The sequence below is a fragment of the Nannospalax galili genome, unplaced genomic scaffold (genome assembly GCF_000622305.1).
Source record: "Nannospalax galili isolate Female #2095 unplaced genomic scaffold, S.galili_v1.0 scaffold110, whole genome shotgun sequence".
In the NCBI taxonomy this organism is placed as follows: domain Eukaryota; kingdom Metazoa; phylum Chordata; class Mammalia; order Rodentia; family Spalacidae; genus Nannospalax; species Nannospalax galili.
The window spans coordinates 1436513-1463365 of NW_008328707.1; the positions used below are offsets into that span (position 1 = coordinate 1436513).

Consider the following 26853-nt stretch of genomic DNA (forward strand, 5'->3'; position numbering starts at 1 on the left):
TTCTGGTCAGGCTCTCAGGTAGCCCAGGGTGGCCTCAAACTCACTATATTCCTAATTCTCCTGCTTCTGCCTCCTGAGTGTGGCACCACCACACCCAGTTTATGAAGGTTGAGAATCAAACCCAGAGGTTTCTTTATGCTAGACAAGCACTCTAGCAAATGAGCTGCATACTCAGCCCCAAATCTTTTGGTTTTGACACACATAAAATGTGTCATAAATAGAAGATAGTCATTTTATAAATTTTCCCAGTATACAGCCCTAAGCAATGACTAAAACTGCCCTCTCTTGAAAATCTTCAATTCTATTATCAAAAGAATATATGCATTACATATTTAAATTTAAAAAAATTTGAGTAATAATTGAATTTTCTAGTATCAATCCTTTCTGTTTTGAAATTCATAAGCTCTTCATTTTCATGTTCACACATTTTAAAGTTTTACTTTAAGATATGCTGTGATTTAGATATGGATGGAATGTGTCCTCCAAAGCTGGACCACTGATCTCCAGTGTTGTGGTGCTGAGATGGTGGATCTCTAAGAGGTGGGGCGTGGTGGAAGGCATTATATCACATGGTCACAAATAGCCACAAAAAAGGTCTTAAATAGTGTGGAAATATCATTTTGCCTATCCAATTATGTGCCTGTTTAAAACTTTTCAAAACAATAGTCGAGTGTGGTGGCGTACACCTTTATCCCCAGCACTTGGGAGGCAAAGGCAGGAGGATCTCTGTGAGTTCAAGGCCAGCCAGGTCTACATAGTGAGTTCCAGGACAGCTGGGGCTACAGGGAGACCACGTCTCAAAAAAAGACAAAAACAAAAACAGAAAACTTTTCAAAGCAAGAAGGGGAGAATGGATATTGGAAAGCAGTACCAGGACCAATTAGTTTTGAGCTTAGATATATGAGTAGGTAGTCTAGGAATAGAATGGCTGCCTTCAGAGACAGGTTCATTTTATTCATTTTATGCCATGCTTTGTGCTTTTTCATATTCTAGTATCCAACACAGTACACTACTAAAAATAAGCCTGTGATTGATATGCTTGGAACATTCACAATGGATGTGTGTCCTTCTTGACCTTTCCTGTATGATCCACATCCACACTGTTGTATATCTTTCTTTGTGTACTTCCTATTTACTCCTTCCTGTCTATATTTTACTTACTTTCCCAAGGAGGATTTATGAATAGAGATAACCATCACAATTCTGATAGAGTACATCACAACAGACTTTATGTATGCAAAATCTCATAGTAATCTGAATTAACCTGTCATAGGAACAATTTTCCCTAACCTCAAATGTGATCATTTTAACTTTGATGATCATGTTTTAATTATTAATAAAATGTATTTTGAATGCTTAATACTGTATCTGAAGATTATGAAAATGTTTTCTATTTTTAAATCAGTGCCTAAGGTGCTAATTGGTTTGTGAAAATTTTTGTGTACATTTTATGGATATGTTTTACATATTGACCAGATGCCTCAGGAATAGATAAGATACTCTGAAGAATAAAAATTTTCTGATGTAATTTTACATATCTCAAAATACATATTTTAGAGACTTTTGTCATTGTAGTTTACCTTTAGCCCTCTATTAGCTTATTGATTTGTTGTTTATGCATTGATTCCTACTACAAATTTTTATTAACGCTTAAGTGTCAGGTGCTGTGCTATGTGTGGGGAATATGAAAACACGTGAGGCCCAGTGTGTACATGACTGTCACTGCCATGATATGTGGAGTAGCTGAGGGGCAGCATGGTTTGGGAGGGGAGCCAATAGGATGCTGATAAACAGCCCTGGAAAGAAGTGGTCAGCATGTCTATTGAACAAGAAGTTCACACTGTCACAGGGCTTTTACAGTATATATTAGGAAACTGCCGATAAACTGTAGCAAGGACCTATTTTCTGGCTCATGGAGTGAGAATACTGGGAGATTAATAAAGGAAGACAAATGACATAGGATGTATAGAACTAAAATGAGGACTGGGTTTGAGGAAGAAGTTGGGTCTGCATTATAGTGGCAGATACTGAAAATTGGTTGTTTGGGTTAGGTGGAGAGTTTGGTGGTAGAGCACTTACCTAACATGTGTGATCCTAGGTTTAATTCCTAGTGCTGCAAAAACCCCTCATAAAACCAAATCTATGGCTGTACTTTATATATACTAAATACACACACATATATACTAAATACATATATATGTATGTGTGTGTAGGAGTACATGTATAAACATATACACTTATGTGTTTTATATATATATATATATGTGAACAGTTGTTGACTTTGGTTAAAAGTAAGGTAAAATTTGAGTACTTGAGAAAATGAATTTTTGTGGGGAAAGAAGCTCCTTATTCTCCCTTCCCCTCTTTGATGACTTTTCTTGAAGCTAATTTAGGTGAAGAAAGCCACTGCTTCCCAAAGTACTTCAGTACTCTGGCATAATTTCAAAGAAATCTCCTTTCCCAGTTAGTTAACTACATTTCCCCATGAAAAAAAAGTCTTCTCTGTCAATGTAACATCCTTTAACAGGACTCCTGCTGGTTGGTTCTGGTATCTTGCTGTGACAGCTGTGAACATATATACTATTGATTGCTGGTGTGTGATATAAATCCGACTGAGCATGCCCACTAATTGGTTTGAGAGCTAGATATAGACAATGCTGTCTTATAGTAGCCTGTGTAGATAGGCCTAGTCACTGGGTTAATTCTGCTTGACAGCACATCAGCAGCATCTTGAGAGTAATTACCCAACAGAAGTTTTCCCACAGCCAGACCGAGGGCTTCAAAGGCTTCTGAATTTACAGCCAGTATTAACCTATATCTGAAATGTAATGTTCCCACAAGGGCTGTTTTCCCCTCCTCCTTATTAAATGTATGGGGTTACTAAGTTCATTTGCTGTGTGCTAAGAACCTAGTGAAAAATTCCTTGCTGTTAAGCAATTGAAAATCTTTAATAATAGAGTAAAAAGCATAATATAGTTTCATTTTTTATTACTTTATAATACCACTGAAACAAGTTAATATGTAAAGATTAGATGCTTTTTAAAAAGTCCCTGCTTTCAAAAGCAAACTTTAAAAGTTTATTATCTTTTTTCTTATGTGTAATCTAAATTAATATGTGCAGATTTAGGGGACCCAGGTAATACATTCATTTGAAATGACTGAAATAAATATATATTTACATTTCAGGAAATAATTTTATTTCTTTACCAATATGCAGAAATCTCTAAATACTATACCTTCCCACCTCATAAAATAACTTGTTCTTTTAGTATTTTATATTATAAAAATGTAATTTTTTTTTTTTTTTTGCTTTGCAGGTCAGAAACTAAATTTGACTCTGGTTCAGGTATGTTTACATTAATAATGTTATTCTGAGTATATTTTATGTACATTATTCTCTGAGGAGTAATTCATCAGATCAAGAACCATTTTTGATTTTAAACAGACTGAGCAATCTCTTTTCAAAACATGAGTTCCACATCAATGCAGGGCTTTGGCTGCTGCGAATCATAGTTTGAGGTGTTCACTTGGGGCTCTTCATAGTTCTGAAACAAGCATTAAATGCCTTATTTCTGCAGACTTCCAGTTTAAAAGCAGAGTGGGGGTTGCATGTATTTGTTGCTTAACACAATATTATTTTCTTAATTGGCAATGCATCTTAAATAATTTAAAGGTCCTTCACAACTGATTTGTCATCACATGCAGTGGCGAATACATTTAATCCAGCAAAGTGTATAATATAGATAGAAATTCATCTATGACTTCTGTTTCACTGGAGAAGTGATAGAAAATTAAAGCCACCTTAAACTACTGTTTTGTATCTATTAAGACAGAGTTTATATCATCACCGACAGTGGTTTATCAGCCTCATTAGATGTTTTCCTCTCATTAAGCACGAGTACAACTGGTGGTCCTCAGGTTCGACTCTTTTTGCTTCCTGCAAAGATTTATTCACTGCAGAGTTTCTGATGATGCTTACAACTAAAGCACAAAAATTGCCTCATGTTGGGCACCAAGGAATTATGCCCTTTGATTGATTGTTAATATACCAGTATTAGTTTGCAATTCCAGGAGAAAATAATTTGCAGGAAAAAAAAATAGCTTGCTGCATTTCAAAGTCACATTCTTACAGGGTTGTGAGTTTCACTATATCTTAACCTAAAGGGTTTTTATTATTGTGTTCAGAGAGAAACCAAGGGCTGTAAATTCCTTTCTGACAGTGTTGTTACAGAGCTAACACACTTTCCTTCTCATCAGCTTGACCAGCCTTTTAAAGTACAGCTTTATGAGTTTCTCCAATTTGGTGAGACTCAACTACATGAAGTCTGTGTATTTGACCTGACAAATTCCCCTGATTTAAGTCCGTGATTCTAGAACTCTTTCCGTGTTGTTGTTTGGGGCTTCTGAATCAACACGTGCCAGTGGTGGTATAAAGTAAACATTTTTGGTTAAAAAAGTTAGAAATATGAAGACTACAGTCTCTATGGCAGTGACTCTTTTATTTACTCACTGAAGGTGATTCAAATAAGGTGAAAAATGTTTCTTTTATTTAATAGTTGTAATCTCTAGGTATAATACTAAATGAATAAAATTTACAGAGAATGAATTCTTTACATAAAAACTACATGCCTTAAAATATATGGCAGTCAGTCATCAAATATTAAGAATTCGCTTATTTATTATATGATTTAATTCTCTAAACAATCAAACAAGAAGCTGATTTTAAGGTACAGGATCGGGAATACAGCTTTTAAAAATGAAAAAGTTCACTAGATACATTTTGAAGGAAAATCTGGAAATGGTATACAAAACTGAAATATTGGGCTGCTATTGTCAAAGTCAAACAATTTATGTTAAGACTTTTAATCCAAATTAAAGTGTACTGCTAAATTCGTATACAGAAGGTTAATATTTATCACTTGAAATAGTTATAACATCTGTACAGGCACACATCTTTCACTCATGTGACTAAAGATTTTATCCATAACTCTTGTTTTTATTCAAGTCCTGGTTTTTGAATTTTTGTCTTACACAACATCTGCGTGTCTTTGAAAATTACAATGTACTCTTAAAATCTTTTTTTACTTATATATTTTTATTTATCTGTATGGTTTTGCCTGAATGTAAGTGCCCCAGGTACATGCAATGCCTGCGGAGGCCAGAAGAGGGCATCAGTGCCTTCAAACTGGAGTTATAGATGGTATTTTTTTTTTTTTTTTTTAAGCTGCCATGTGGGTGCTGGGAACCAAACCTGGGTCCTCTAGAAGTGCAGCCGATCTTCTTAACTGCTGTGCCATCTCTCCAGCCTGTACTCCTAAAGTCTTATGGGAAATACAGATTAAAAGTTTATTTGTACTTTTCATTTTGCATTTAAATATGGAGTAAATTTAGATGTTTTCTAATTAAGAATTTTTTATAAGTTCTTCTAGCTTATCATTGGATGAGGAATCATGATGAAGGAAACAAAAAATTTATTCTTTGGTATTTTATATTATGCAACTTTTGGTTATGAATAAGATAACATATTGGAACAATTAAATCTATGGCTTCAATAGGTTCAAATTCTCTATTGTTCATCAAATGCGGAAAGTCAGCTAGCTCTGTTAAAGGTTGTATTCAGCTTGACAAAATAAGATTTTTAAATGAAGAATGGTGCCAATCATACTAAGAGAAAAAAAGCTTTAAAATGTAAATACGGTGCTCAGTGCAGTCAAAAAGGAGAGGATTTCAAAGTCAAACTCTCTCTTTCTCTCTCTCTCTCTGTCTCTCTAAGAGTGACACACACACACACACACACACACGTACAATTTAGAGCTTACTGCACATTTGTACTTATGAGTTTTAGATTGTGCAGTGAGATCCATGAGAAAGAAAATTTTCCATTGCTATCACATGGTAAAATATAACCAAATGATTAGCTAAGAAAGTAGGAAAGTTTTGCTTACTCGACTTATTTTTTATAAAAGCAAGCCCACAGACAACATTTTGGTGTTTTCCCAAAAGTTAAGATTGTGTGTGTTTCCATGTGGGTTCCCTTGCATGCACACACATGGATGCATGTGTTTATGGAAGCCAAGGGACAATGTTGAGTGCTGTTTTTCAGGCTCTTCCTTCCTTCCTTCCTTCCTTCCTTCCTTCCTTCCTTCCTTCCTCCCTCTCTCCCTCCTTCCTTCTTTCCTTTCCTTTCTTTCTTTCTGTGGCTGGGAGCTTGTCAAGTAGATTAGATTGGCTGTCCAGCAATCCCAAAGGATTCTTCTGGCTCTGTCTCTCTAGTGCTATAAGTGTGTGCCTCCATGCCTGTCTTCTTTTTATGTAGGTTCTGAGGGTGAAACTTAAGTCTTCCTGTTTGCCAGGCACTTTACTGACTGAGCCACCTCCCCAGCCCCTGAAGTTAAATCTTACAATGAAAATTTCAACTATACTTACAAGGAGGGAGTGCAGTATGATGAGTGGCCACCCTCTAAATTTACTATTGTTAGTAATTTGCCATGGTTACTCTCAAAATATTTTAAAGTAGAGGACATTTTTATAATATTTAAAACCTAAAAATTATAGATTGTCTTGCTTTATTGAAAGGGGTCATTTTAGTTTTCAAGGTTTTCATCCATCTTAGAAATCTGGGTCATGTGCTGATTGTTACAGAAAAGGTTGTAGCATTTTGTTCCCACATTCAAGTTACAGAGACTGAAAAATTCTACTTATGGTGAGTCATCTGGTCAAAGAAAACCTGTAACCGTGAGGCAGAGGTGCTATGTTACTCTGATCTAAGTATCACAGGAATGTTCTATTTTGATGATAAATTTGGTTAAAACTTCAATTCCCATTTAGCTGTAATTTCTGTATATTGAGTTTTATACTGATTTTAGAACTTTTTTTTTTTTTTGTCTTTTTGAGACAGGGTCTCCCTATAGTCCCAGCTGGCCTGGAACTCACTTTGTAGACCAGGCTGGCCTTGAACTCACAGAGAGCTGCCTGCCTCTGCTTCCCAAGTGCTGGGACTAAAGGAGTGCACCACCATGCCCCGACTTGATTTTAAAACTCTTTTTGTTGATTTATGACTCAGTGACCTGAAGTTTGGCTTTGTCAGTTAGGAATAGTGAGCTCACCTTCTTTCCAAGGGAGTTTTTAAGGTTTCTAAGTTAACATCAGCTTCTAGTTGATGTAGTGATAATGTAGCTTGTCTAAGAGTATGTGGAGTTGGTGATCTTACTAATAGAGTAAAACAGACTTCCTTTTATGTTCAGAACTAGCAAGAAGCTGTGCTCTTTACCCCACCTCCCAAGAAGGGAAGTTAGTTGATGCTGGAGGAAGCAGAGCATTGAGTTTTAACATAGTGATTAAATATGAAAACCATATATCAAATCTCAGGAAAAGCATGCTTTTGAAAGAGGCAGAGAGCTGTGGAGCATATTGCACGATAGGCTATATAAACAGAGCCCTGGAGGTCACTGCATGGATGCAGACCAATTAAATAAAGAACTTACTGGCTTTGCTTTCTGTCATCTGGATGGGGAGGATCATAAGTTAACATGCACGGATTGGAGTGTGAACTTTGCTGGACTCAGCTACATACAGAGAGTTGGAGTGTGAACTCTGCTGGAATCAGCTAGGTACCTTTGGAAAATTCATTGACTCTTTCAGTCTATAACCAAGAAATCTGTTCTTAATCAAGGCCCCTAGAAAGTTAGAAATATGGAAATATATGCTCTTTTGTCCATTCTGAACATACTTCCTCAGCAGAGGAGTTTCTAATGAGTAACATGGGGGAAAAGCATGATGAGCTGTTGAAAAGACCTGGTGCTGACACTTTGGTCAGATTACAAAGCTGTGCACATCTTTTAAAAATGACCCATTTATAAAAGCAAAGCTCTTGCAGAATAACCAAGAAAGGATTTCTTTTTCTCTTTGAAATTCTTGAATTTACTGATGACTAATATCAGGATATTGTTATTTTCTCTCTGATTAAGAAGCATCTGATGTTTACAGGTTAATAACTATATGTTAAAAACTTCCCTTAGGTTAATTCTGTAGTCTTAACCATCCCAGGCAATGTTTGGGTGAGAAAATGAAATACCAAGTTAAAAGGTATAGTTTCATGACCCATAAACATTCGAACAACCATTTTTTCCCTGTAGAGTCATGTTGGCTGAGAAAGTGAAAAGCTTGTTCAGTGCTTGCTGCTGCTCTGCTGTTGGAATAGCTATCCTAAGAAAACAGGCTCATAGAACACAGCGGCTGAAATGTGTAAGATTTCATGAAAGCAAATTATGGAGGATTAAGAAACCTAATGAGCATGGTTTAGTGTGGAGAGTGGAGGTGGGAGCTCATTGTTAAATAAAGCTCAAGTGTAGAAGGTTAGGAGATCCTAAACCACACGATAATAGAAGGCACAACAGAATAAATTATCCTGAAGGAGGAAAAATTCCAAGGAACAAAAAGCAGCTAGTGTCGCTTTTAGGATCGGTAGCTAAAAGGAATCCACACTCCAGGTTAAGGAAATCAAAGACCATAATCGCTTAAAGCACAAAGGCTCTGAAATACAGAGTGGGGTGTTATGGGAGACAGTAAGTTGAAGAAAAGTGAGGACTTTGAATGTAGCAGAACTGCAGTTTGAAACCTACTAGAAAACTATTCACTTAACATAGTAATCTCTTCTCAAGAAATGTTAATAAGGAGAATATTTTCAGTTCTTATAAGTGTGACAATATGTTGACAATACTTTTTAGCTGTACAATATAATTTGTGGTTTAAAATTTCTTATTTTCATAGGTCTTGTAACAATGTATAAAAGGAAAAAATATCAATCTCTCTATAAGAATATTGAAATCTGTATTTGGATATCATTCAATAGAAATAAGAAAAATACTGACTATTCAACAATTCGGTCATTCAACATAGATTCATTGGGCATGCTATATGCCAGATGTTGAGGTTATAGCTATGAACAGGGTAGATACAATTCCTTCTCTCATTGAATCTTACACTATTTGACCTATTATACAAATTCCTATGGATTTCTCTGCATATTTTATTAAGAAGAGATAACAAGTCCAAACTTAGATCCTTGTGGTGAGTTGAAGAGCTCTTGATATTTAAGCATGAGTTAGTATGTTTTAAGGGTAGACAAATTCACCTTTCTTCACATTGTTCAATCCATAACTTTGTTCTCTGCTCTGAGTTTTTATGGGAGTAGCCCAATAGTGCTAAAGCACCTTTTCTACAGCTTTCAGTAAGAAATGCCATTTCACATTGTCACTAAGAGGTGAACTTAGATTACAGCACAAATGTTTATGACTTCTACACTCTTCTTTGCATTTGTTCGTTTACTTATTCTATTCAAGGATAGCATAAAGAATTATATTTCCTCCATAACATCCTCACTGGATTGGTAGAGGCAAGTTAGAGGGGCACGGTCATTCATCTTCTGTGAACTAACTTAAAGGAATCAGGCGAGCCTGGTGGCTGAGTACTGACAGTTTGATGACAAGATTTGAAAGGGAGTTTTTTTCTTGTTTCTGGAACTTCCAACAGATTTTCTTGGCTTTCATGTATACCACTATCACATATTTAAATTTATATTTTCTTTTTTCTTTTACTTAGAATTAAACCCTTTAAAGCTATTAGTTTTCTTTATTGAAATCCTAGAGGTTTTTATATATTCTTTTAAATAATTGCAACTGTGATTTTCTTCTGGACACACAAATGTTTAAGAAAGTGTTGTCAGTGATCGTGCAGACATAAGTGTTCTTTTTTCCCTCTAATAGGATGCATAACTGGGTCACATGGTAGAGAGTATGGACACAGGAAGGCAGAAGAATAAGAGTCCATAACTGAACTTACTGTGTCAGAACATAAATCAGTTACTTAACAAAAAATATTTATCTAGTTAGAGTGATTGTATATTTGGTGTGGATTCAATTATTTCTTTATTTCTCACTATTTGGAAATCAGTTGTGGTATTTGTATATAATGATGAAAATATTTGTATGTTTTAGCATTTAAAAAACCTTTTCATAAATTTTATCAAGCTTGAGCCTTATAAAAGTTTTATAAGCTAAATAGGGCCATTCTAATCAGCAAAAGAATTGGAACTGCAGAGAGTTATATGACTTACTTACAGCTACATAGGTACTAGTAGTTCCAGCTGAGAAGTACAAGTTGGATGGCATGTTTTGGCCCAAGTTTGGCTGCCATTGGTGTGGTTGTACTTAATGAATGGTTTGTTTCTAACACTCTCAGGCTCAGAATACATTGTCAAGTCATTGAACCAGTATGTAGATGTTTCTACTTTGACTTAGTGATCAGCCAGCCAATTCTTCATGCACATGAAGAATAGTTATTTTATGGAAAACATGGAGGAAGTCATGAGTATGGCATAGTTCTTACTTTCATGGACTTTACAGTTCTGTTGAAGAGATAGTGTCAGGGCAATATGACTGATTCTCATAATGGAACCCTAGAGGAAGTTTTAGAAAGGAAATTACTTTAGGGTATGGCAGGTCTTCAAGGGTAGAGCTAGAGTTTGATGTAAGTAAAGAGAGAGAACATTTTAAATAGAGAGCCATTTAGGGTCAAGCACACAGATACAGAGGACAAATAGATTTGAGGAAGAGTAAGCAAATCAACCCTCCAGAACTAGAGAAATTTCGTTGAAAGCTCCTGGTGTTGGGAGTTAATTACAAACTGCAGGGTAAAGAACTTGAGCTTAATTTTGTAGATAATAATAATAGCAATTGCTAATGTGGATTTTATGCAGACTAAATATTTAATATTTACTGACTCATTTAATCTGAATGATCATACATTATTAGCACAGGTAGGTTGATTATTTTAGTTAATGATCAGGCAGCTAGTGACAGACTTGGATTAGATCTTAAATAGTCTGATTCCACAGCTCACAGTATTAGATACTATAATCAGATATGTACAGATTAGAGATGCATGCGCCAACATCTAAGTGTTATTAGCAAAAACAATGTCTTTCTGAAAGAAAAAGTATGTTTTAAAATGAAATGAAGATCATTTTTAAAGGTTAAAAACTCATTCAATTTTATGTCTTACAGGTTTATACTGAGTTCAATATTGTATAACTGTATTAATTCAACTGTGAACCTAAAAACTTTATAACTACTTTTGAAAGATGTATCTTTGCTCTGTAAATTGTTATTGAGTATGTTAAAGCTGTAATTAAATGCTCCTTTAAAAAAATAAAAAAAAAACCCTAGAGTTGGTGTGATAAACAGTATTTCATGTGTATTTACTTTTGCTATCTCTTCCTGTATGACATATTTGCCCTCATAGTTGTACATGATTTTAGATACCTTCTACCTCAGAAAGTATTTAGATTTTGTAGTCTGTTGAGAAATGCAGTTTTTAAAATTTTATGTGTATTGGTGTATTGACTGCATGTGTGTAAGTACACCCATATCATGCAATGCCCATGGAGGTCAGGAGAGGGCATTGGATTCCCTTGGGATTGGAGTTACAGACAGCTGCCATGTGAGTGCTGGGAAACTGAACCTGGGTCCTCTACAAGAGCAGCCAGTGTTCTTAACTGCTGAGCCATCTCTCCAGCCCCACGAAATGAATTTTGAAAGTGATATTGGATTTTATTTTCTACATATGGATTAGCCCACCAGTATTAAATTGCTTGCTAAGAAAAGTTATTCATGCAGTATGTGTTATAAAAAAAGTGGTTGAGCAAGAACTCATTGGTTTTGTAGAATTGTCATTTGTACTTTGAACTCATTTTAGTACACAGTTCACTGCAGTTTTGTTGGAAAGTAAATACGCTTAGCTTCTAGTGAAAGACATTAGCCCAAATGAATTGATGCTTGTGGTCACTTTCTTTAGGCAACAACACAGGTTGTTGGAGCTTTCATGTTAACTGACACATCTTGCTCATTCCTGGTCAGAAATAAGCTGCATCCTACTGCAACATGTAGAAACTTCCATGTAACATAGTACTTGACAGCAGGCTTTAGAGTCTTAACATCATCATGTTCTAATGTGAAATTGTTTATTTATTAAGGAACAAGTAAAAATGTAGTAAGCAAAGCTGTACATTATTTGTTTATGATATTAAGGCATTCTTTTAGGATTCTGTTTCATTTTTAGACAGGGTCTTAGGCAGGTCTAGAACTGGCTGTCCTCCTGCCTCAGCCTCCCAAGTGCTGGGATGACAGGTGTATCACACTCAGCCTCCCAAGTGCTGGGATGACAGGTGTATCACACTCAGCCTCCCAAGTGCTGGGATGACAGGTGTACCACACTCACATTGTTTTCTTTTTCTTTGCTTGGACACGAAACATTGATCATGCCTTCTGAATGTTCTACCACTGAACTGTGTACCTGGCCAAACTTTTTAAAAGTTCTTTTAGTCTCAATAATTTTCCCTTTTTATTTTATATTATGGAACTGTACTACAGTAAAGAGTCTTATAAGAGGTTCCTTTGTGGCTGACTCGGCAGTTAAGAGCACATATTGTTCATACAGAGGTACCGAGCTCAGTTCCCAGCACTTGTGTGGAAGGTTCATAATTGCCTGTGACTTCAATTCCAGGGGAATCCAATGCCTTTGCCTCTGTCTCACAAGGTGCTTCCATTCACATGTACATAGTACCTCCCCATACATATAATTACAAATAAAATAAATCACTTTTTAAGAAGAGGATCTTTTGATTTTTTTTTAATTTTCCAATTTCCCATGATAGGAATTAAATATGAAAAAAATCTGAGCAAATTTTTGCTTAATAATCATTGGTTTTGTGATTTTTTTTTTCAGTTTATATATATAAGATTCACCGCTCTTTCTTAAAGGTGTAAGTGGCCAAATAACATATATTATGTTCAGATGTTACAGTTAGCAGCCTTTGTTGCTATTAAAAAAATTAATTGTTTTATATTAAAGACATGTAATCCATATTATGTATTCACACACTGGCATGTGTGATGTTTGTTGAATAAATGGTGAGGGAATGAATGGCAAGAGAAGATGTTGAGTGTTTGCCGCTAACAAAAACAATATTTTTCATAATCCATAAAATTACGTTGTAGTCAAATTATTCAGGTTATAGATGGAAATCATTTGTAGGGAAAGGTATTAAGAACCAGAAATTCAGTCACAATGGAAGTACTTTTTGACAGATTATAGCCACGAAACAGTATGCAGCTTCAAGTTCTGTACCCTACCAGTAGTTTTTTAACAAACAGAGTAAGCCTCAGGCTTTCCAGCCAATATAGTACATTAGAATGGTTTTTATAGGAATTTATTTAAATGTATTATATGCTTTGTTGGCTTGCTTTAAGTCAATTTTAATCTGCATATTTGTTTCCTCAAATTATATAAGAATTCATTTATTTTCATCATGGCTTTTTGTTATCAGTTTTCCATGAAATATTGTCAAAGTGTGGCTTTTACTGACTTATTTATTAGAAAATTTGTGGGGGTTTTTGTTACTTTATATGTTAATATATTCATTTTTCTAGTTGTATGATTTTATAACTTTCCAAGATGATAGACGATTGCATAGTTAGAATTGTCAATTGTTTCTAAAATGTATTGTTAGGATTATTCTCTCTATACATGTATATATTAGAAACAATTGACAGTATGTATATATGAATAGAAAATTTCCCCCAAAGTTTACAGATTATACTAAATTTAGTCATGATGAAATACATTTTGGGGGGGAAATTTCTTTGTAGCACTATTGTGCATTTATATAGCTTGGGGATTTTATAAACTCATAAATGTAGGCATGACAGATGTGGAGATGACTCCAGGCATATGCAAATATACATTAAGTTTTGGAAAAAGAAATCTTTATATGTGACTATGAATTAAAAGAAATTTTGCCAAAATGAATGCTGTTTCATTAGTTTGAAAGTTTAAGTTACATGCTCATTTTCACAGTGCTTTTGATCACAGGCTTTGATCAGGTTTTGTGCATGCACTGCCTTAAGCAGCTAGCTGTGAATTACTTGACAATCATTTGCTATCTAACAAAAATAATTCTTGGAACAAAAATATGATGTGGGTGGAATATTCACATAATTGTGGTAAGCATGAAATAATGTTGCCTCTCTCTGCTGGCTATAAGCCAACAGGTATTTTGTTATCTGTGCTTCTGTGCCTTATACCTAAGGAAATAATTTGTAAGTATATTCCAGTATCAGGTTAATTATACAGTTCGTTAAACAGTTGTTTCAACAGCTAGTTACTATAACTGTATTTTAGTATTTATAAACTTCTTGGTGAAATGGATAATAATAATAAGGTAGGGATGAGTGACTGCTTTTACCTAACACAGGAAATCATATAAACAAAGATGCATTGTTAGGGTTATTTTCAATAAAAAGATCTAGAGTTCAGTAACAGTCAGTTTTATTATTTAATATACATGACTGTATATTTTGGGAGAAATGTTTAAAGACACAGATTGATTGCATTATTAAGCATGGTTAATTTCATTCTCTATTTTAAATCACTTTATAAGAAAATAATCTTGTGTGGTTTTTCAAAGTATTTGTTTTGTTGATATTGAGTAGAACCATGTCCTTCATGTATAAAATGATTGATAGCAACTTTTCTATTTTATTTCTTTAACTACTAGATTTAATGATTTTCTTCTTGGTATGGTTTTTTTCAATTCATATAAAGTCTGATATGTGCTATATCACAATGTAAGTCATGGATCTATGTAACAAAACATTCAAAGCTTCCATACTTTTATCTGAATTTGTAACTGTCCGTAGGATGGCTTTATATAGAATGATTCAAAACAGGAAAGCTATGGTTTAGAAAATGTCTTAATCTGCCTCAAATAACTTAGTGGGGCAATCGACGAAGAATGATGTGATTAATGACTGAGGAAGATTAAAATATTTTCACATTCTGTTTTTAATGACCACTATCTTGTTTCTGCCCTAAAATTTATAACTAGTAAAATATTACAGGAAAAATATATCAATTATAGTCCACTTGAAGTTGTTTAACCTTATCAAATTGTGCTGCTTTTTAGCCAAAACAGCATAAATTAAGAATGAATTTCAGATAAAATGTAGCTTTTGTGATATCTTTAAACATAGTCATTAAAGTGTTATGATTTATTAGGCTTAGCATAAAAGAGCTGAGATTATTGTTTTCAATTAGTCAGTATGTAACTTTTAAAAATTTATCTTTATAGCTGGGCAAATCTTCATCACTTGGAAACAAGCCATTTTCGAAAGCTTAACTATAAATAATTTCTTTGTACGTAAATAGGTGGCAAAAGTGTAACTATTAATGTTGGAATTTTGCCTGCTGATTCTAGTTGCTCTGTCTTTTTTTATCCCAAGATAATGATGTGTACTCATTCTCTGTCATATTTACCTAGAGGAAGTCTTTTTTAATCCCTCATTTTTCTCCTTTGCTGAGGTTATGTGTAAATACTACATAAAATGGCAAATGGAAGGAAGTCTGTTTTGTCTAAAGATACCATTCATCTTAAACAAACACATCAGCCCGGCTTTGAAAGCATGGTGATAGGGGTTTTGTTTGGTGGGAGGAAGGGAATGGATAAGACCAAAACCAAACACGTTCTGAATCCTATGAACTGATATTAAGTCCCTTTAAAATGTGGATACATTTTTCTGGTTTGTCTGTTCAGTCCCACCTTACACTATTTCATCACTATTTAATTTCCATTGCTGTTGGCATGCTATTTTTGTAAAAGCATTTATTGATTTCTGACAGAAATTGGAAGATAATCTTTAATCAGATATCTTACAGGTTTCTGGCAAGCAGTGTTTATAAATTTATCATTCCTGTTGAGGGAAAGGAGTGTATTGCCTTCTTTCAATTATTTCCGATTTTAAAATCTAATAAAATAGCTATCCTTTAAAAAATATTTAATTATTTTTATTTTATGTGTATGCATGTATTGCCTCCATGTAGGTAAGTGCACCCGTGTGATGCAATGTCCATGGAGAACAGAAGAGACTGTTGGATACCCTGGAACTGGAGTTACGGACAGCTGTTAGCTGCCATGTGGGTGCTGGGATTCGAACCCAGGTCTTCTGCAAGAACAATCAGTGTTCTTAACTGCTGAGCCATCTCTCCAGCCCAAAATAGCTATCCTAAACTTTCTGTAACATGAGTTTTTTAGGGACAGGAAGATGCCTGTTTAATTCATCTATTATATTTACTCCCCACTGTAGGTGCAATTAGGTTACGAGTAAAGAACAAATAATTCAAGTCAATGGCAGATAAAACAATATTTAGCCAGGCATGGTGGTGTACACCTTAAATCCCAGCACTTGAGAAGCAGAGCCCGGCAGATTGCTGCAAGATGGAGGCCAGCCTGGTCTACATAGCGAGTTCCAGGCCAGCTGGGGCTACAGGGAGACAAAATAACCAAAATAAATGAGGAAAGGAAGAAAGAAAGAAAGAAAAAGGAAGGAAGGAAGGAAGGAAGGAAGGAAGGAGGGAAGGAAGGAAAAAGAAAGGTAGGTTTATTTTCTTGCACTTGCTTACTTATATTTACTGCAGAAACAAATGTATTTGATATTGTACCTGTTGTCTTTTTTCCTATTTATTATGTTGTCTTATGGTCCTTTTATTTGCTTTAGAATGGGTTGATTGAAATTTTTCCTATTATAATATCTTCTTGGGGTTGGAGGGATGCCTCAGCATTTAAGAGCACTTGCTGCTTTTGCATAGGGCCTGAGTTTGGTTCTGAGCACACGTTAGGCAGGTTAAACCGTCCTGTAACTTCAGTTCTAGGGGATCCAACACCCTCTTCTGGCCTCTGTGAATACCCACACATGTATGACATACAAACACACACACACACACACACACACACACACACATACACACACACAAATGAAAGTAAAACTTTTAAAAATACCTTTTAAAATATTTTATTTACTATTTTCATTTTATGTGTATGAGTGTATTACTTGTATGGGTCTAAGTGCATTTATGTCATGCAATGCCTGGGGTGGTCAGAACAGGGTGTCAGATTCCCTGGAACTGGAGTTACAAATGATTTTTAGCTGCCTTGTGGGTGCTGGGAACAGAACCTGGGTTCTGCAGCCTGTAAAAGCACCTTTTAATTGTAAGTTGAACATGTTTCTTTTTATTCCACATATGCATCTAACATTGCATTTATCTTTTAATTTGGAATAGCTGTTAACCTCTCAATTTAAGATTTTAAAGCTCTTAATTTGTTTCTGACCTCATATTTCCCATTTTGCCTCTACTTTTGTAAAAACCATTTCTTAAGAATTTTATTAGCATAGTTATACTGTTAATTACCATTTAGATTTAACTGTGTAATTCTGTGTACTTATTTACTTTAATTGTTTCTAATGCCCCACATGCTTATCTTCCTTGATTAATCTTTCATTTTGCTGTAGTACCTCTTTGAATTTTCTTTCATAAATGTTTCTAGGTAGCAGACTACCTATACACAATAGAGTTTATTTATACCCCTAATGGTATCCAAAGGGACTTGGGGCATAAGACATTCCATAGCACATTTATTCCTAACAAGTGGAAGCTGACAGATTCCAAAAATATTTTATTTCCAGTGAGGATGATTTATTTTCTTTTTAAAAAATATTATATTTATTATTTTTTTTTAATTTTATGTGTATGAACGTATGGCCTGCATGTAAGTGCACCTTTGTCGTGCAATGCCTGTGGAGGTCTGAAGAGGGCATTGAATCCCCTGGACCTGGAGTATGAATGGTTGTTAAGACTCCATGTGGGTGCTGGGAATGGAACCTGGGTCCCCTGCAGTAGCAGATAGTGCTTTTAACCACTAAGCCGTCACTCCAGCCCCTTCATTTCTTTTGAGTGATAAACTTTTTTTTTTTTTTTACTGGTATGATTAGAATTTACTTTATAATTAATTTGCCAAATATTTTTCTCTTGAAAGAAGAATAAACTTGTTAGGCTTAATGGTTGAAAATGTGTATTTCCATGAATATTTGAAGTTCAATATTGAGGAGTAGGACTCAAAATATAATATCTGCTCAGCATGTTAGGTTATGTATTTTTCACATTATAACTTAAATTTGGCCTTGGTAATTCTTGAGTCTTGGTTTATTTAAGTTAAACACATGAAATCTAAACAAAAAAAAATGTTTTTAGAGTCAGAGTCTGACTGTGTAACCCTGGCAGCAACTCATAAGAGATCCACCTGCCACCACCTCCTGAGTGCTGGGATTAAAGGTGTGTACCACAATTCCAGGCCTGAAACTAAATTATAAAGAAATACTGTTATCATTGTTGGTCAAATTAGAGTTCAAGTTGCTTCATTTTTAAATGTCACCATCTATTTCTAAGTACTTACTTAGCATGTTAGAGCAATCCAAGGAAGGACTAGATTACATTTTGTTTTTAGTTCATGAAGATTAATGAAGCAAAAACTTTTTTTTGGTCAGTTTTGTTATAAATGAAAAAGTAAAATGGTGTCATTCAGATATGCACCTTTAATATAGACTATTTGCTGAGAGCTTTTGGTCTTATCTTATTTCTTCCATGTTCAAATTTATTTATGTGAGGACAGGGTTGTAGTACAATGGTACTGTCTGGTTTAAAAGCATTCTGGGAAAAGTTTGGCACAAAGACTATGCCTTGAGGATCTAGGTATGATCAAAGAGAAATGTGGGGGAAATTCGGCAACACAAGTAAATAAAAATAATTGAAAATAAAGGTTCAAAGGTCTGCACATTCTTCAGACTTTTGAGTTTTACTGTGAAATGGCCTTTTACAGTAATTGTAGCAATTTATATTCTCACGAGTTGTGTGTAGTACTTTTTCATGAACAAACACGATGGCCAACTCAGAAAATTATTTTCCTTTTTCTTTCCAACTCTGAATATTTTTATTTTTGTTTTCTTTGTTTACTTAGTAGATAAAAAGTAGAATGTCATTACTTAAATTTGTAATTTTTTTTGTCTTTTTGAAGCAGGGTCTTCCTGTAGCCCCAGCTGTCCTGGAACTCACTATGTAGACCAGGCTGGCCTTGAACTCACAGAGATCTGCTTGCCTCTGCCTCCCGAGTGCTGGGACTACAGGAGTGCACCACCATGCCCCGCTTTAAATTTGTATTTTTAATGACTAGGGCAGTTGAAGTTTTTCCTTCTACTGTATATTGGTCAATTATATTTGTTTTGTTAATCAGTTTGGGGTGGGTTTGGTGGAAGATGAAGCTAAACATAAGAGCAGGCATGATTCAGACAGATGATCATTTAGATATTGAATTGATTACTTGGAGTGAGTAAGAGATGATCTGTGGGCCTCGGTTTCCTCATTTGTAAAATGATTATTATGTCTATTTCAGTGTTGTGAGGATTAAATAATATACAGGTATTGCTATGTGTAAATGCTATGTTGCAGCATCACTGCAAACTAGTGATGCTGTTGGTGCTAATCAACTAGTGATAAAGCTGAAAACGCTTCTCTTAGTTGATTGCTTTGTGTTTGACATTGCTACTTTTCTCTATAGAAATTCCGTTTTTTTGTTAGTAGTACAGTCTTTCTGAACTTGTATGATATTTAAGGGCATAAAATATGATACAAGTATTTTTTAATATGAGTAAGTTGTAAATGAAATCATCAGTCTTACTGATTCAGACTATAGAAGACTAATAATTCCACAATAATTTTACTTAGGAAAATATTAGCTTTTGCTCTTATTTCAAAAGTTTAGAAATGGTGCTAGGGAGATGGTTTAGTGGTTAAGAGCACTGGGTGACCTTGCAGAGTGCCAAGGTTCAGTTCTCAGAACCCACATGGTGGCTAGCAACCATTAGTAACTCTACTTCTAAGGGGTCTGACATCCTCTTCTGGCCTCTATGGGCATTGCATGCACATGGTGCACCTACCTGCATGTAGATAGGACACTCATAACATAAAATAAAAATAAGTTTAAAATTTTTAAGGTTCAGAATCATTGGTTCACATATTTAAAAGTTAAAAAAAAATTGACCGTGAAAATATAGTCCCCTGAATTATTTTTTTATTTAAGAAGGGCTTCTGCCTTTGTGTCCAGTAGAAAATAGTGATTTCCTTGGGTCAATGAATTAGAAAAATACCCCCACCTCCAGGTTACACTGTAGCTAAGTGACTCCTGGGTCTAGGTGAGTGCACAGGTCTGGCAATGAAGGTGACAGGAGCTGGGTTCAGTTGCATTCCTCTGTGTGGTAGGGCTCCCTTCCTCTACCCAGGTTACACCACCTGATGAGATGACCACGTTTCAGTGTTAACACAAAATGCTTTCAAAACTGGGCAAATAATTATTAGTTTATCTAAATTCACTCGCATACTTCAACTTAAATAAGCAGGCTCCTTTAGGGATACTTTTATAAAAGAAATCAAACTAGTTATTTGAATATTGTAAGCAAAAAATATAAGTATTGGCACAATCATGCAGCCCTGTTTTCTACCTTGGAAATTAATTCATGTCCTCTTAATGTTGTGTCTTCCTCTTAGTAAGTAAAGATATTAATGACATATCTAGGGCCACACCTTTATGAATGCTTTTCTTGTAATAGGAAAATAGATCAACATTATATTGAGTCTCTAGTAAAATACTCTGCAGAGGTCTTAGCCAGCAGCTGTGCAGCTCTACTTTTCTTTACTCTTTAACTTCTTAATAAATATGTGTGTGTGTGTGTGTGTGTGTGTGTGTGTGTATTGCCTGGATATATGTAAGTGCACCCATATCCTGTAATGCCCACAGAGACCAGAAGAAGGCGTCAGATCTCCTGGAACTGGAGTTATGGGTGGTTGTTAGCTACCATATGGGTGCTGGAAATCAAATCCGGGTCCTCTGCAAAAGCAGTCAGTGCTTTTAATCACTGAGCCATCTCTCCAGCCTGCTCTTTACCTTCTTATCCATGTTTTTTTCTTTGTAGCCTTGTGATTTCTAGTCTGTTCCATAGAGCTCTGATTTATTTGTAGATACATTCTTTTTCATCCTCAGGTCTCTTCATAAAATGTTTCTTTCATTTGTTTGCTTTAATTGAGAGTTGTCTCTCTCAAGGCCCTTCCTATGACTTAAGTTTTTCTCCCCAGTAGACAGAGTCTGCAATAATTCTTTGTTCTGTCTTTCAAGGTCACACCTTTCCATCTCATATGAGAACACTTGAGGTTTTCCAAGTTATGTAATCACTTACTGCCTGTTATCATTACTGTGATTATCAGTTTCCTGTTAATGCCCTTTATTTATTAAGAATTGAGTCCTCTAATTCTTGCCATTATATAACTTCAGTGATAAGCTAGATGGACAGTGCAACCCCAAACTGGGTTTTTCAGCCTCCTCATCCTGATTTTTCTGTCCTGAGTCTGCTGTGCACCTTACCGTTTTGATTTCTTCCCCATCCATTGTAGTCTCTATAGAGACCATTGTGGTATTTTTACCAGTGTCTTACCAGAATTTTTGTTGCCATTGTTAAATTTCCCAGAAATATTCACCTGCTTCTAGCTGCAGCTGTTTCACCTAGGATGGCCCTGCCACAGGTAAGAATGGGCTGAGATAATGGTGCTGGAGGTTTCTGGCAGATTGCACTGACACTCACCTTGGTCCTGGTAGAGCTTCCTCACTTTTCTTAAGTCCTTTTCTTCTACCATTCTCTCTCTCTCTCTCTCTCTCTCTCTCTCTCTCTCCCTCCCTCCCTCCCTCCCTCCCCCCCATTATTGATTGATTTAGTGTGTGTGTTTGTATACCCATGCCACAGCACACAAGGGTCAAAGGACAACGTGAAAGAGTCAGTTTTTTCCTTCTAACATGTGGGTTTTGAGATAGAAGTCTGGTCATCAGACTTGGTGACAAGCATATTTATATCTGCTGACCCATCTTACATGCCCTCATACTTTTATCTATTTTTCTGGGCAATAACCTTGTACCTGTTTTATAGAGAAATTAGAGGCAATGAAACTTGAACTTTTATTTCTTGAAACTTCAGCATTTATACCGACACTTACCCAACTTAGTCACATGTGTGGAAGAAGAGATACTTATTTTTACCTTTGTCTAAGTTAATTCCAACACTCTTTCCTATATGATCTTACACCATCAGTAACTGATACTAGTTTCTGAATTGTGAAGATCTTTGATTCTGCTTCCTTCTTTTCCACAACTTGATGATAAACTGAGTCATCATGGTTTTGTTTTTAATTAACCAGTATGTAACCAATTAAAAATTTTCAGTAAAATCATGTTTGTATGCTATGCCCTGTGATTGTTTTCACCCAATACTACTGTTCTCACCCCTCCACTCCACTGACCCTGTCGTTCTTCCCAACCAGGCACCTCCCCATCCTCATGTCTCTTCCTTCCTCTCTCTCCTTCTCTCCCTTCTCCCTTCACTGCCTCCCCCCTTCCTTCCTCCCTTGTTTTCTAAATTTAAAAACAAAAACTAGAACAGCAGTCCTACTTTCAGAAAATTTATAGAGAAAATATTCAAAGATAAATGTGAAAGAAGGTTCACAAAATGCTATCTTAGGAAAAAAGGAAAGAAAAGAAGGCAGACAGGAAGGAAAGGAAGGAAGGAAGGGGAGGAAAGGAAATGTGAGGAGAGAGAGGGGAGTCTGAACATTCTAAATGTACAGTAATAGAGGTAGGTCATCACATTTTCTCTACATAGGAAAAAAAATCCAAAAAGAAATACATCATGTTAATTGAAGTTACTTTAATGAAGTAAGATGTAGGGTGGTTTTATTATCTTTCTTATAGTTTCTTAATTTTCTAGTTTAATTTGCAAGAGTATTCATTTCATTTATGAATAGAGAAAAGGAAAAATTATATATAACAATTTCTAATTCTCCATCTCCACCACTTATGCAGTGCTAATGTGCAGTGCCACATCACAGCAATGCTTGACTGAAGACAGCCATGAGGGACCCAAAGTGTTCTGAGCACATCCTTCCTTCAGATTACTCTCAGAACTGTGCTGTCAAACAAGGGCTATCTCTTTCTTTTACTGAAACAGCATGTCCAGCATGGAATTGGGAAGTAAAAGTGGACTCTTATCATAGGATTATGTCCCTTCTGACCCCCATTGACTTCTGAATTGTAGAATAATACATACATAACCACAAACGCATTGTCAGTTTAATCCCATCTATTGTTTGCAACACAGATGGGATATTTATCTCTGATTGCTTTCAGTGAGATAAATGCTGTTCCTAAGGCTTGATATGTAAAGCGTACACACAAACATCCATACATTATTCTGGGTCAAGGGCAAGGAAGAGTCATGAGGGATCAAGGCTATATGCTTGTGTCACAAGAGGAACACAAGGCTCAGTGGACTTGATTACATTATAAACAAAGGAAGACAAGATTAAGGTTAAGTAAAAGTCATTTGTCCAGAGTATGTCCATATTATAAAAGTCATTTCCACAGTCAATCCTGGCCCTGGCAAATGAAGAGTGTTTTCTGCCCATGAACTCTCAGTATGTTCTGATTGTTCCTTGGTGTGATGTCATGAAACTTTGGAGTTTATGATGAAAAGGAGGGGAAAATAATTTGCCTCCTTTTCTCATCAAGTATTTGGGAAAAGACAGGAATGTGTTGCTCTGTGTAGAGTCTACTAGAGGAAGGAGAGGACCTTATCAATGACTGAACTGTGGAAGCATTAATGATGAAGAAAGAGAACCAACTTGAAAGAGGAACTTTAACCTGTCAAGCTAAAAGACAGTAAACAGACTCAGATCAACATTGGGTGAATTTTCTCATAATGATTTTACTAAATATAAAATTTAACAGCTAATTGTCTTTTTGAATAAGTGGCCCAGGCCCAAGTCTGGAGGATGGCAATTGAATGGGCCTATTCTGACTGACTGAGTAGAGAACACATGAGCCATATCCCCTGGACCGGCATGAATGGGGCTGGTCCTCAAGCATGGGATAGTGACCATTTGGAGGCATCTGAGTAACTCACCCTGATAGTACAGAACTCTTTGGCAGCAGTAGTAGGAAGGGGCCTAAGCTCAAGGAGGGCCAACAGGGGCAGGAGGACTCTGAGACAGTTCACAGTACCAAACATAGAAGATAGGAGCCCTGGACTAGCACAAATGAGGCTGGTCCCAAAGCAAGGGTTTGGTGACCTACTAGGGGACCAGATAGTTCACACTGCTTGTCTGTTGCTGTCTAGCAGTGGCAACAGGAAGAGGCCTAAGCCTAAGGAGGGCTGATGGGGACAGGGAGGCCCTGCATAGGTCACAAATGATGATTCTAAGAGTATTGAAATGTTATTCATCTGTATTAGATATTGAGTTAGTAAAGAAATATATTTGTCAAAATTTATGAAACTGTATACTTGATATCTCCATTTAATTGTTTAAAATATTGTTCAATAAATTAAAAATAGAGAAATTACAGTTCTATATGTAGCAACAAAATACACTAAAAGGAAAAAAAGATAGAGCTATTGGTATTTCATATGTTCTTCATAGATTCTGTGTGTGCATTACATTTTCTTAAATCTGTTCATCTGTTGATAAGTTTCTATGCTAGGTTCATATCTGACCTATTGTGAATAATGCCACAATAAACATGGATGTGCAAGAAAAAATAAAACAGCTAAAATATTGTTTAGTTGAAAGTAAGGGTAGATGGCTCTTTCCCAGAAAATGACAAAAAGTGATTAATGATAGTCATGTATTCCTTTTCAGAACCCACTGTTGGTTAAATGACATTATCGTAGATGTATGATCATACTAGCTAAAGACTCTTAATCTTGTGACTTTGTATGTGTATCCGAGAACTTAGTGTGTGAGTCTCCTGACTCTGTCCTTTGCTCATAATTTATCCAAGTGGTGCTGTTATTTCAATATGTGGCCAATATGTGATATGTAGACACATTCAAAGAGATGTCAAAGTTGTTTTTTCAAAAGCCCATTTGTTTGTTGACTGTTTTGAGTTTACAATTCATTTTACTGTGGAAATTTCATTTTTTAAAAGTGCACTTCAAGGCCAGTTTCCCAGAGTTTCTGACCTATACTGTACTTGACAGTACATAACAGTTTCAGTGAAAATTCATTCGGAATTTCAGGTTAGTATGTCAAGAAGCAGCTTTGTGTTTATGAGAGGGAAAGGGGATTCACTCAGCTCAGAATTCTTTTGGGGGATTTGGAGCCGTGTTATAATGATTGAGTACTAGGTTTCCGCAAGCTGTTCAGCAGCAGATGATTGAAATTGAATGTTGCAGAGATCGAGGAAGCTGGGAGAGTTATCAGCAGTACGGGGTAAGTTATAGAACATCATGAAAGGCTGGATTAGAAAGAAAATTTGAGCCAAATGCTAAAAGAAAATGGGAACATATCCCAGGAATCCAGATATGGTTGGGAGGAAAGGATAAGTGAAGACTTCAGAAGTAGAGTTTCTTGAATGATCTCAGCCATAGTCCTGAGGGGAGCAGAGGTTAATTGGAGATTTCAGAAGAAGAGTTTCCTGAGTGATTTCAGCCACAGTACTGCTGCCTGAAGTTACTTGCCCTCACTTTACCCTAATTCTGCCCAGTAGGTCCTTCCTACCCCATCTGCACAATTTCTCTCAGGCCTATCCACACATCAGGATGAACTAATAAACATTTTAAAGATGCAGGTGCCTGGATCCATTGGTGATCGGTTGACTCAAAGCCTCTGCTTTTGGAACCTAGGCTTTAAAAGCTCCCTCGGTAATTCTGATGTGTATCTAGAGGGACTGATTGCTGGTTAAAGTTAGAAGTAATCATACAAGAGTGTAGACAATGTTACCTATTTCATTGACCATTTTATCTCTGCATCTAGCAGAGTGCTTGACTATTAATAGAAATGTAGTGAACATTTGCTTGAGCCCAAGAATGAATCAAAGAATGAGGAAGGGATGGATTTAATTACCTCTAATTCCACTTATTATAGTTCAGCATTAGATCACATGTATGGCAAGTCTCCTTCTGACCTTGTCTCAATTAAGACAACTGGTCTTCTGTCTGATTCCTAAGAACCTCCTTTTGGTACTTTTCAAGCTGTTTCTTAGTCCTTTTTGTCAATAACCTGTCAAGAACTATGCTCCCAAGTCAGACATTTTCTAAAGCCCAGAATGTAGCCCCTGAATCTCTGTCAAAAAGCCGAGGGTCTGTGAGTTTGGCTGACATTTTGACTTCTTCAGTAACACTGTTCTTCAGATTCCTCCTTAGTGTTTTGTTTCTTCCACTTCAAATTCCCTCTTGATTGACCTAGTGCTCTAGAACTAATTGTAGTTTGTAAGTGGATAGGAAGATTCAGTTAGACTTTATTTTCCTCAGTGCTCAGGATCAGATCCATGACCTTGTAGGCAAGGTCATGACCATGTTAAGCAAGTGCTCTAACACTGACCTTCATCCCCAGCCAATAAAGCTCTTTACTGATGTAATTCATTTAATTTTCTTCTTCCTTATTGTTCATTTGCTTTTTTGTTGTTTTGAAACATGTGCATTAACAGCTCTTATAAAAAGTGAGATTACGAGGTTTCTTTGTATTTCTAATAATTTTTGTTTTTTACAGTTTACTGTTCTGTTATGTGTGAAAGTACATCAGGGTTATATTTTTGTGAATTACTACCTTTTATTGCAATACCCCTTTTGTCCTAATTAATAGTTTTAGAATTGATTTTATTTATTTTGCGGGTTGTATCATTCCTGCTTTCCTTCTCCTGTGTTCATCTGGTAAACCTTTGCTGTTTTTGTATATTTTCCACCTTTTGTCATTGTAATTTATGTGAGCTTCTTATAACATGAGATTATTAACTTATTAACTCAGTATGAGATAATATATGTGCAAATATGATTTTTTTCTATTGAAGAATTTAAACTTTTCACTTTCATTATGGAG

At 35.7% G+C, this 26853-nt stretch overlaps 1 protein-coding gene across 2 annotated transcripts in view; it reads left to right on the top strand.

The window, feature by feature from the left end:
- Msrb3 (methionine sulfoxide reductase B3) overlaps positions 1-26853 on the top strand; it is a 159875-nt gene that overhangs the window by 94668 nt on the left and 38354 nt on the right. For both annotated transcript variants that reach the window (XM_029561532.1, XM_008829076.3), the window contains one exon: positions 3318-3346. In XM_029561532.1, the coding sequence (XP_029417392.1) occupies positions 3318-3346 (29 nt within the window). The remainder of the gene's footprint in view (positions 1-3317; positions 3347-26853) is intronic.